This window comes from Oncorhynchus mykiss, chromosome 9 (assembly GCF_013265735.2).
Source record: "Oncorhynchus mykiss isolate Arlee chromosome 9, USDA_OmykA_1.1, whole genome shotgun sequence".
NCBI classification, from domain to species: Eukaryota; Metazoa; Chordata; class Actinopteri; order Salmoniformes; family Salmonidae; genus Oncorhynchus; species Oncorhynchus mykiss.
Genome location: NC_048573.1, coordinates 75353442 through 75366036, shown reverse-complemented (window position 1 = coordinate 75366036; position 12595 = coordinate 75353442). Strand labels below are relative to the sequence as shown.

Genomic DNA, 12595 nt, shown 5'->3' with positions numbered 1-12595 from the left:
AGCCCCCCGACACATAAACTACTGCAGCATAAATACTGGAGGCTGAGACAGGAGGGGTCAGGAGACACTGTGGCCCCATCCGAGGACACCCCCGGACAGGGCCAAACAGGAAGGATATAACCCCACCCACTTTGCCAAAGCACAGCCCCCACAACACTAGAGGGATATCTTCAACCACCAACTTACCATCCTGAGACAAGGCTGAGTATAGCCCACAAAGACCTCCGCCACGGCACAACCCAAGGGGGGGGGGGGGCGCCAACCCAGACAGGATGACCACATCAGTGACTCAACCCACTCAGGTGACGCACCCCCTCCAGGGACGGCATGAGAGAGCCCCAGTAAAGCCAGTGACTCAGCCCCTGTAATAGGGTTAGAGGCAGAGAATCCCAGTGGAAAGAGGGGAACCGGCCAGGCAGAGACAGCAAGGGCGGTTCGTTGCTCCAGAGCCTTTCCGTTCACCCTCCCACTCCTGGGCCAGACTACACTCAATCATATGACCCACTGAAGAGATGAGTCTTCAGTAGAGACTTAAAGGTTGAGACCGAGTTTGCGTCTCTGACATGGGTAGGCAGACCGTTCCATAAAAATGGAGCTCTATAGGAGAAAGCCCTGCCTCCAGCTGTTTGCTTAAAAATTCTAGGGACAATTAGGAGGCCTGCGTCTTGTGACCGTAGCGTACGTGTAGGTATGTACGGCAGGACCAAATCAGAGAGATAGGTAGGAGCAAGCCCATGTAATGCTTTGTAGGTTAGCAGTAAAACCTTGAAATCAGCCCTTGCTTTGACAGGAAGCCAGTGTAGAGAGGCTAGCACTGGAGTAATATGATCAAATTTTTTGGTTCTAGTCAGGATTCTAGCAGCCGTATTTAGCACTAACTGAAGTTTATTTAGTGCTTTATCCGGGTAGCCGGAAAGTAGAGCATTGCAGTAGTCTAACCTGGAAGTGACAAAAGCATGGATTAATTTTTCTGCATCATTTTTGGACAGAAAGTTTCTGATTTTTGCAATGTTACGTAGATGGAAAAAAGCTGTCCTTGAAATGGTCTTGATATGTTCTTCAAAAGAGAGATCAGGGTCCAGAGTAACGCCGAGGTCCTTCACAGTTTTATTTGAGACGACTGTACAACCATTAAGATTAATTGTCAGATTCAACAGAAGATCTCTTTGTTTCTTGGGACCTAGAACAAGCATCTCTGTTTTGTCCGAGTTTAAAAGTAGAAAGTTTGCAGCCATCCACTTCCTTATGTCTGAAACACATTCTTCTAGCAAGGGCAATTTTGGGGCTTCACCATGTTTAATTGAAATGTACAGCTGTGTGTCATCCGCATAGCAGTGAAAGTTAACATTATATTTTCGAATGACATCCCCAAGAGGTAAAATATATGGTGAAAACAATAGTGCTCCTAAAACGGAACCTTGAGGAACACCGAAATTTACAGTTGATTTGTCAGAGGACAAACCATTCACAGAGACAAACTGATATCTTTCCGACAGATAAGATCTAAACCAGGCCAGAACTTGTCCGTGTAGACCAATTTGGGTTTCCAATCTCTCCAAAAGAATGTGGTGATCGATGGTATCAAAAGCAGCACTAAGGTCTAGGAGCACGAGGACAGATGCAGAGCCTCGGTCCGATGCCATTAAAATGTCATTTACCACCTTCACAAGTGCCGTCTCAGTGCTATGATGGGGTCTAAAACCAGACTGAAGCATTTCGTATACATTGTTTGTCTTCAGGAAGGCAGTGAGTTGTTGCGCAACAGCCTTTTCTAAAATTTTTGAGAGGAATGGAAGATTCGATATAGGCCGATAGTTTTTTATATTTTCTGGGTCAAGGTTTGGCTTTTTCAAGAGAGGCTTTATTACTGCCACTTTTAGTGAGTTTGGTACACATCCGGTGGATAGAGAGCCGTTTATTATGTTCAACATAGGAGGGCCAAGCACAGGAAGCAGCTCTTTCTGTTACGGTGCGTGAATGAGGACCCAAAAGCGAATTAACGTAAACAGAGCTTCTTTAATAACAAAACAAAACGTAGGCTCAGATGGACCGGCAGGTTCCGACAGGACAGGACAAGGTTGCAGCAAACATGACGATAGTCTGGTTCAGGCATGAACAACACAAACAAGAATCCGACAAAGACAGGAGCAGAAACAGAGAGAGATATAGAGGACTAATCAGAGGGAAAAAGGGAACAGGTGGGAAAAGGGGTGACGAGGTAGTTAGGAGGAGACAAGGCACAGCTGGGGGAAAGAGGGGGAGAAAAGGTAACCTAACAACGACCAGCAGAGGGAGACAGGGTGAAGGGAAAGGACAGAAACAAGACACAACATGACAGTACATGACAGTACCCCCCCACTCACCGAGCGCCTCCTGGCGCACTCGAGGAGGAAACCTGGCGGCAACGGAGGAAATCATCGATCAGCGCACGGTCCAGCACGTCCCGAGAGGGAACCCAACTCCTCTCCTCAGGACCGTACCCCTCCCAATCTACTAGGTACTGATGACCACGGCCCCGAGGACGCATGTCCAAAATCCTACGGACCCTGTAGATGGGTGCGCCCTCGACAAGGATGGGGGGGGGGGGGGGGGAAGACGAGCGGGGGCGCGAAGAACGGGCTTGACACAGGAGACATGGAAGACCGGGTGGACGCGACGAAGATATCGCGGAAGAAGAAGTCGAACTGCGACAGGATTAATGATCCGAGAAATACGGAACGGACCAATGAACCGCGGGGTCAACTTGCGAGAAGTGGTCTTAAGGGGAAGGTTCTGAGTGGAGAGCCAAACTCTCTGACCGCGACAATATCTAGGACTCTTAGTTCTACGCTTATTAGCAGCCCTCACAGTCTGCGCCCTATAACGGCAAAGTGCAGACCTGACCCTCTTCCAGGTGCGCTCGCAACATTGGACAAAAGCCTGAGCGGAGGGGACGCTGGACTCGGCGAACTGAGATGAGAACAGCGGAGGCTGGTACCCGAGGCTACTCTGAAAAGGAGATAGCCCGGTCGCAGACGAAGGAAGCGAGTTGTGGGCGTATTCTGCCCAGGGGAGCTGTTCTGACCAAGACGCAGGGTTGCGAAAAGAAAGACTGCGTAAGATGCGACCAATAGTCTGATTGGCCCGTTCTGCTTGACCGTTAGACTGGGGGTGAAAGCCGGAAGAGAGACTGACGGAAGCCCCAATCAAACGGCAAAACTCCCTCCAAAATTGAGACGTGAATTGCGGACCTCTGTCCGAAACGACGTCTGACGGAAGGCCATGAATTCTGAAAACATTCTCGATGATGATTTGTGCCGTCTCTTTAGCAGAAGGAAGCTTAGCAAGGGGAATAAAATGAGCCGCCTTAGAGAACCTGTCGACAACCGTAAGAATAACAGACTTCCCCGCTGACGAAGGCAGTCCGGTGACAAAATCTAAGGCGATGTGAGACCACGGTCGAGAGGGAATGGGAAGCGGCCTGAGACGGCCGGCAGGAGGAGAGTTACCGGACTTAGTCTGCGCGCAGACCGAACAAGCAGCCACGAAGCGACGCGTGTCATGCTCCCGGGTGGGCCACCAAAAGCGCTGGCGAATGGAAGCAAGCGTACCCCGAACGCCAGGGTGGCCGGCTAACTTGGCAGAGTGAGCCCACTGAAGAACGGCCAGACGAGTAGGAACGGGAACGAAAAGAAGGTTCCTGGGACAAGCGCGCGGTGACGGAGTTTGAGTGAGTGCTTGCTTTACCTGCCTCTCAATTCCCCAGACAGTCAACCCGACAACACGCCCCTCAGGGAGAATCCCCTCGGGGTCAGTGGAGGCTACTGAAGAACTGAAGAGACGAGATAAAGCATCAGGCTTGGTGTTCTTAGAGCCCGGACGATAAGAAATCACGAACTCGAAACGAGCGAAAAACAGCGCCCAGCGCGCCTGACGCGCATTAAGTCGTTTGGCAGAACGGATGTACTCAAGGTTCCTATGGTCAGTCCAAACGACAAAAGGAACGGTCGCCCCCTCCAACCACTGTCGCCATTCGCCTAGGGCTAAGCGGATGGCGAGCAGTTCGCGGTTTCCCACATCATAGTTACGTTCCGACGGCGACAGGCGATGAGAAAAATACGCGCAAGGGTGGACCTTGTCGTCAGAGAAGGAGCGCTGAGAAAGAATGGCTCCCACGCCCACCTCTGACGCGTCAACCTCGACAATGAACTGTCTAGAGACGTCAGGTGTAACAAGGATAGGTGCGGATGTAAAACGATTCTTGAGGAGATCAAAAGCTCCCTGGGCGGAAACGGACCACTTAAAGCACGTCTTGACAGAAGTAAGGGCTGTGAGAGGGGCTGCCACCTGACCGAAATTACGGATGAAACGACGATAGAAGTTCGCGAAGCCGAGAAAGCGCTGCAACTCGACGCGTGACTTAGGGACGGGCCAATCAATGACAGCTTGGACCTTAGCGGGATCCATCTTAATGCCTTCAGCGGAAATAACAGAACCGAGAAATGTGACGGAGGAGGCATGAAAAGAGCACTTCTCAGCCTTCACAAAAAGACAATTCTCTAAAAGGCGCTGGAGGACACGTCGAACGTGCTGAACATGAATCTGGAGTGACGGTGAAAAAATCAGGATATCGTCAAGGTAAACGAAAACAAAGATGTTCAGCATGTCTCTCAGGACATCATTGACTAATGCCTGAAAGACAGCTGGAGCGTTAGCGAGGCCGAAAGGAAGAACCCGGTATTCAAAGTGCCCTAACGGAGTGTTAAACGCCGTCTTCCACTCGTCCCCCTCCCTGATGCGCACGAGATGGTAAGCGTTACGAAGGTCCAACTTAGTGAAAAACCTGGCTCCCTGCAGGATCTCGAAGGCTGAAGACATAAGAGGAAGCGGATAACGATTCTTCACTGTTATGTCATTCAGCCCTCGATAATCTATGCAGGGGCGCAGGGACCCGTCCTTCTTCTTAACAAAAAAAAACCCCGCTCCGGCGGGAGAGGAGGAGGGGACTATGGTACCGGCGGCAAGAGCTACAGACAAATAATCTTCGAGAGCCTTATGTTCGGGAGCCGACAGAGAGTATAGTCTACCCCGGGGGGGAGTGGTTCCCGGAAGGAGATCAATACTACAATCATACGACCGGTGTGGAGGAAGAGAGGTGGCCCTGGACCGACTGAACACCGTGCGCAGATCGTGATATTCCTCCGGCACCCCTGTCAAATCACCAGGCTCCTCCTGTGAAGAAGAGACAGAGGAAACAGGAGGGATAGCAGACATTAAACATTTCACATGACAAGAGACGTTCCAGGAGAGGATAGAATTACTAGACCAATTAATGGAAGGATTATGACAAACTAGCCAGGGATGGCCCAAAACAACAGGTGTAAAAGGTGAACGAAAAATTAAAAAAGAAATGGTTTCGCTATGATTACCAGAAACAGTGAGGGTTAAAGGTAGCGTCTCACGCTGAATCCTGGGGAGAGGACTACCATCCAGGGCGAACAAGGCCGTGGACTCCCTTAACTGTCTGAGAGGAATGTCATGTTCCCGAGCCCAGGTCTCGTCCATAAAACAGCCCTCCGCCCCAGAGTCTATTAAGGCACTGCAGGAAGCTGACGAACCGGTCCAGCGTAGATGGACCGACAAGGTAGTGCAGGATCTTGAAGGAGAGACAGGAGTAGTAGCGCTCACCAGTAGCCCTCCGCTTACTGATGAGCTCTGGCTTTTACTGGACATGAAGTGACAAAATGACCAGCAGAACCGCAATAGAGACAGAGGCGAACAGAAGAATCCGACCAAGAATGGACCCAGCGACTTCGGATCCTCTCCACTCAGCCGTCGAGATCCAGGGAGCGATGCTAGGCAGACACAAGCAGAAATTGTCTGCTGCTCGACATGCCGTTGAGACCCTGGCCACCCAAGTCTCCAACCTCACAGAACAGGTTCACCATCTCCGCCTCGATCCACCGGCCACTTCCAGGGCTTTCGAATCTCCAGTATCAGGACTTTAAGGAGGAGATGATACGGGTTTTTGATCGATCTGTTTTTGGGGAGGAGGCTTCCAGGGCCCTGTCTTCCCTATGTCAGGGTAATCGATCCATAACAGACTACTCTATTGAGTTTCGCACTCTTGCTGCCTCCAGTGGCTGGAACGAGCCGGCTTTGCTCGCTCGTTTTCTGGAGGGTCTCCGCGCAGAGGTAAAGGATGAGATTCTCTCCCGGGAGGTTCCTTCCAGCGTGGATTCCTTGATTGAACTCGCTATTCGCATTGAGCGACGGGTTGATCTTCGTCACCGAGCTCGTGGAAAGGAGCTTGCGTTCTCCGTTGCCCCCCTCTCCGCATCACTACCATCTTCCTCTGCCGGCTCGGGTGCTGAGCCTATGCAGCTGGGAGGTATCCGGTCGGATTCTTCTGTTACGGTGCGTGAATGAGGACCCAAAAGCGAATTAACGTAAACAGAGCTTCTTTAATAACAAAACAAAACGTAGGCTCAGATGGACCGGCAGGTTCCGACAGGACAGGACAAGGTTGCAGCAAACATGACGATAGTCTGGTTCAGGCATGAACAACACAAACAAGAATCCGACAAAGACAGGAGCAGAAACAGAGAGAGATATAGAGGACTAATCAGAGGGAAAAAGGGAACAGGTGGGAAAAGGGGTGACGAGGTAGTTAGGAGGAGACAAGGCACAGCTGGGGGAAAGAGGGGGAGAAAAGGTAACCTAACAACGACCAGCAGAGGGAGACAGGGTGAAGGGAAAGGACAGAAACAAGACACAACATGACAGTACATGACACTTTCAGTAGTTTAGTTGGAATAGGGTCCAGTATGCAGCTTGAAGGTTTAGAGGCCATGATTATTTTCATCATTGTGTCAAGAGATATAGTACTAAAACACTTGAGCGTCTCTCTTGTCAAAAGCTGTACAGTATGTCTCCTCTCTCCCCTGTAGACTATCCCCACGGTATCCGTCTGACGTCGGCCAATCCTGGCGGGGAGAGGAAGGTTCTGATTGTATTAAATGCTCCAAGTCAGCAGGACAGAACACGCTTCACCTCCGACCTGAGAGAGAGCATCACTGAGGTGACGGAGATGGAGAAATACAGGGTGGAGTGTGAGTAGAACTATACTATACTATACTATACTTAACCAATAAGGCCCGAGGAGGTGTGGAATACCGGCCAATATACCACGTCTAAGGGCTGTTTTTATGCACGACGCAACGCAGAGTATTGGCCATATACCACAAACCCTTGAGGAGCCTTATTGCTATTATAAACTGGTTACCAACGTAATTAGAGCAGTAAAAAAATAAATGTTTTGTCATACCCGTGGTATACGGTCTGATATACCATGGCTTTCAGCCAATCAGAATTCAGGGCACAAATCACCAAGTTTATAATATACTAAAAGAGACTGAGGTGCAGGAGATGGAGAAAACATGCTACGATACTAGATAGAATACTTCATTGTTCCATTGGGGAATACTAAGGGATAGTTTAATATACAAATATTGTGATAATCATATGTCTTTTAAGTAATCCCTTCACACTCTTATTCTCGACCGACTTCTTTCACGATTGTCTCTTCTCTCTCTCTCTTTCTCTGTCGCACTCTTCCTCACCCTCCTCTCTCTTTCCCTATTTTTCTGCTCCCCCTCTCCATCTCTCTCTCCTCCCCCTTTACAGCGGAGTTGGAGAAGCAGAAAGGGGTGGTGAGACCTGTTGTGAGCGGGGCTGGCGGTGGTGGTCTGGGCAGTGGCTTGAAGGGCGAGGCGGTGAATGGCACTCTGGGTAGACCCAGTCTGGATGACAGCTATGCTTCCGCAGACGGACTCAAACGTACCGCGCTCAGCTCATCACTGAGAGACCTATCAGACACAGGTACACTGATTTGACCTCATCCAATGGACAGACACACTGTTCAGTCATATTTATACAGTCACTGAGACAACCTGATGAGATGCTTTTCAGAAAATATAGACAAAACTCTCAATTACTCATTTATTTTAACTCTGGTCTAGACATATACAGTGGCAAAAGTATTTTTCCTATTTTGTTCTTTTCTTTTTTTTGTATCATTTGATTTACCCAAGATGAAAACATTTTTTATTGTGGAACAAACAAGAATTAAGACAACAAAAAAAAACAGAAAACTTGAGCGTGCATAACTATTCATCCCCCCCAAAGTCAATACTTTGTAGAGCCACCATTTGCAGAAATTACAACTGCAAGTCTCTTGCGATATGTCTCTATAAGCTTGGTACATCTTGCCACTGGGATTTTTGGCCATTCGTTAAAACTGATTAATTTCCTTCAAGTTGGATGGGTTCCGCTGGTGTACAGCAGTCTCTAAGTCATACCACAGATTCTCAATTGGATTGAGGTTTGGGCTTTGACTAGGCCATTCCAAGACATTTAAATGTTTCCCCTTAAACCACTCAAGTGTTGCTTTAGCAGTATGCTTAGGGTCATTGTCCTGCCGGAAGGTGAACCTCCGTCCCAGTCTCAAATCTCTGGAAGACTGAAACAGGTTTCCCTCTATTTAGCGCCATCAATCATTCCTTCAATTCTGACCAGTTTCCCTGACAATGAAAAACATCCCCACAGCGTGATGCTGCCACCACCATGCTTCACTGTAGGGATGGGGTTATCGGGGTGATGAGAGGTGTTGGGTTTGTGCCAGACATAGCGTTTTCCTTGATGGCCAAAAAGCTCAATTTTAGTCTTGTCTGACCAGAGTACCTTTTTTCCATATGTTTGGGGCGTCTCCCACATGCCTTTTGGTGAACACCAAACGTGTTTGCTTATTTTTTTCTAGAAGGAATGGCTTTTTTTCTGTCCACTCTTCCATAAAGCCCAGCTCTGTGGAGTGTATGGCTTAAAGTGGTCCTATGGACACATACTCCAATCTCCGCTGTGGAGCTTTGCAGCTCCTTCATGGTCATCTTTTGTCTCTTTGTTGCCTCTCTGATTAATGCCTACCTTGCCTGGTCCGTGAGTTTTGGTAGGCGGCCCTCTCTTGGCAGGTTTGTTGTGGTGCCATATTCTTTCCATTTTTTAATAATGGATTTAATGGTGCTCCGTGGGATATTCAAAGTTTCTGATATTTTTTTTATAACCCAACCCTGATCTGTACTTCTCCACAACTTTGTCCCTGACCTGTTTAGAGAGTTCCTTGGTCTTCCTGGTGCTGCTTGCTTGGTGGTGCCCGTTGCTTAATGGTGTTGCAGACTCTGGGGCCATTCAGAACAGGTGTATATATACTGAGATCATGTGACAGATCATGTGACACACAGGTGGACTTTTTTTAACTAATTATGTAATTGGTTGCACCAGATCTTATTTAGGGGCTTTATAGCAAAGGGGTGAATACATACAGTTGAAGTCGGAAGTTTACATACACTTAGGTTGGAGTCATTAAAACTAGTTTTTCAACCACTCCACAAATGTCTTGTTAACAAACTATAGTTTTGGCAGGTCGGTTAGGACATCTACTTTATGCATGACACAAGTAATTTTTTCAACAATTGTTTACAGACAGATTATTTTACCTATAATTCTCTGTATCGCAATTCCAGTGGGTCAGAAGTTTACATACACTAAGTTGACTGTGCCTTTAAACAGCTTGGAAAATTCCAGAAAATTATGTCATGGCTTTAGAAGCTTCTGATAGGCTAATTGACATCATTTGCATCAATTGGAGGTGGACCTGTGGATGTATTTCAAGGCCTACCTTCAAACTCAGTGCCTCTTTGCTTGACATCATGGAAAATCAAAAGAAATCAGCCAAGACCTCAGAATCTAAAATTGTAGATGTCCACAAGTCTGGTTTATCCTTGGAAGACATTTCTAAACGCCTTAAGGTACCAAATTAATCTGTACAAACAATAGTACAGGTATAAACACCATGCGACCACGCAGCCGTCACACCGCTCAGGACGGAGACATTTTCTGTCTCCTAGAGATGAACGTACTTTGGTGCAAAAAGTGCAAATAAATTCCCTAAACAACATCAAAGGACCTTGTGAAGATGCTGGAGGAAACAGGTACAAATGTGTCTATATCCACAGTAAAACGAGTCCTATATCGACATAGCCTGAGCCAGGAAGAAGCCACTGCTCCAAAATCGCCATAAAAAGCCAGACTACGGTTTGCAACTGCACATGGGGACAAAGATCATACTTTTTGGAGAAATGTCCTCTGGTCTGATGAAACAAAAATAGAACTGTTTGGCCATAATGACCATCATTATGTTTGGAGGAAAAAGGGGGAGGCTTGCAAGCCGGAGAACACCATCCCAACCATGAAGCACGGGGGTGGCAACATCATGTTTTGGGGGTTCTTTGCTGCAGGAGGGACCGGTGCATTTCACAAAATAGATGGCATCATGAGGCAGGGCAATTATGTGGATATATTGAAGCAACATCTCAACACATCAGTCAGGAAGTTAAAGCTTGGTCGCAAATGTGTCTTCCAAATGAACAATGATCCCAAGCACACTTCCAAAGTTGTGGCAAGGCCTGCTGTGCTGTGAGGGTTAATTATAGAACAGATCGTGATCAGGGCGAGAGCGCGAGAGAGAGAGAGAGAGAGAGACAGAGAGAGAGAGAGAGAGAGAGACAGAGAGAGAGAGAGACAGCGAGAGAGACACAGAGAGAGAGAGAGAGAGAGACAGAAAGAGAGAGACAGACAGAGAGACAGACAGAGAGAGAGAGAGACAGACAGACAGAGAGAGAGAAACAAAGAGAGACAGAGAGAGACAGAGAGAGACAGAGAGAGACAGAGAGAGAGAGAGAGAGAGAGAGAGAGAGAGAGAGACCAGGACGCTAAGGAGCTGTTTACTGTGTGGTGCTTTGTCTCTGCCTGCTGTCCAACAGGAGTACTGTAGTTTAGAGAGAAATAGTTCCCTCTGTTATAGAAACAACACGGCCCTAGCCAGCCGGCTACAGCAATACATGACTTTTCTTATTCCTTGCTGGGTGCAGGGAAGCGGGGCCGCCGAAACAGTGTTGGCTCCTTGGACAGCACAATGGAAGTAAGTCTGGTATAGACGGGGAGGGGGGGGGGGGGGGCGGACGGATGGCTCTCATATCCCCCTTCCCCAAACTATAGTCTACTTCATTAAATGGCATGACGCTTCTGGATGTTTCTCAATACCCTGCATGGCACTATTCATTACTGGTTGATATCGTTGTGGATTGAAATGACCAAACGTGCATGTGAGTGCCTCGTGGCACTAAAATAGAATTCCAATAACCAGTGTTGGGGGGCAGCTACTCTGAAAATGTAGTGTACCAATCTACCAATTACTTCACACTGGAAGAAGTAAATCCTCCTTTAACAATTTACTTAACTAAAGTTAATATCTACATTTGAAATGTTAGAGACCACAAAATTCAGGAACAGATGACTCTATAATCAGATGTTAACCGGATGTGTAATGTGGCCTATTAAACACAACAATTATGTTTCAAGTCAGAATTAGGCAGATCTAATGCAGAGAATGAAAGGAATTCTTGCCTACTTCACCCATACTTAATTTTACTGTCGCAAAAACAGTAGTTTGTAGTTCCAGTATTTAGATACACCGCTACATGGTAAAACAGTAGTGTGTAGTTCCAGTAGTTAGCTACACCGCTACATGGTAAAACAGTAGTGTAGTTCCAGTAGTTAGCTACATGGTAAAACAGTAGTGTGTAGTTCCAGTAGTTAGCTACACCGCTACATGGTAAAACAGTAGTGTAGTTCCAGTAGTTAGCTACATGGTAAAACAGTAGTGTGTAGTTCCAGTAGTTAGCTACACCGCTACATGGTAAAACAGTAGTGTGTAGTTCCAGTAGTTAGCTACACCGCTATATGGTAAAACAGTAGTGAGTAGTTCCAGTAGTTAGCTACACCGCTACATGGTAAAACAGTAGTGTGTAGCTCTATTAGTTAGCTACACCGCTACATGGCTAATCCCTGCCTTGATTTGAATTTAGTTCAACTACCACCAAGCTACTGCAAAATGGAGTTAAATTACAAGTTTAACTATTTGTTGTTCACTACTCCCCAACACTGTAAACTCATTGATGTAAAGTTGTCTGTTTCTATGTTTCCTAACAGGCTGTGCATGGAGCATGTTATGATAATTGCATGTGGATTTTGTTATTTAACAGCCGTAGTCAGTGTCTGTATGTGTGTTCTATCCACATAATGATCAAGTACAAACAGTACTTTACTGACTCTCCTATCTTCTCTCTCCTCGTCTCTTCTCTCCTCTTCTTCCTCTTCTCTGTATCATCTCTCATCTCCTCTCCTCTCCTCTCCTCTCCTCTCTCTCTCCCCCCCTCCGTTTCCTCCTCTCCACTCTCCCTTTCCCCTCTGTCTCCTCTCTCTTCCTCCCTCCTCCCCTCTGTCTCTTCCTCTTTTCTCTCCCTCTTCCCCTCTGTCTCCTCTCTCTTCCTCCCTCATCCTCTCTGTCTCCTCCTCTCCTTTCTCCCCCGTCCCCTCTGGCTCTTCTCTCCTCTCCTCCTCCCTCTGTCTCCTCTCCCCTCTGTCTCCTCCTCTCCCCTCTGTCTCCTCCTCTCCTCTCTCCCCCTTCCCCTCTGGATCCTCTTTCCTCTCTCCTCCTCCC

The 12595-nt window shown here is 47.7% G+C and overlaps 1 protein-coding gene across 2 annotated transcripts in view; it reads left to right on the top strand.

The window, feature by feature from the left end:
* Positions 1-12595, top strand: part of LOC110531288 (IQ motif and SEC7 domain-containing protein 1) — a 99724-nt gene that overhangs the window by 84951 nt on the left and 2178 nt on the right. Inside the window, exons 11-13 of one of the 2 annotated variants that reach the window (XM_036989041.1) lie at positions 6930-7091; positions 7666-7860; positions 10965-11014. In XM_036989041.1, the coding sequence (XP_036844936.1) occupies positions 6930-7091; positions 7666-7860; positions 10965-11014 (407 nt within the window). The remainder of the gene's footprint in view (positions 1-6929; positions 7092-7665; positions 7861-10964; positions 11015-12595) is intronic. The other variant, XM_036989042.1, reaches the window with a different exon arrangement.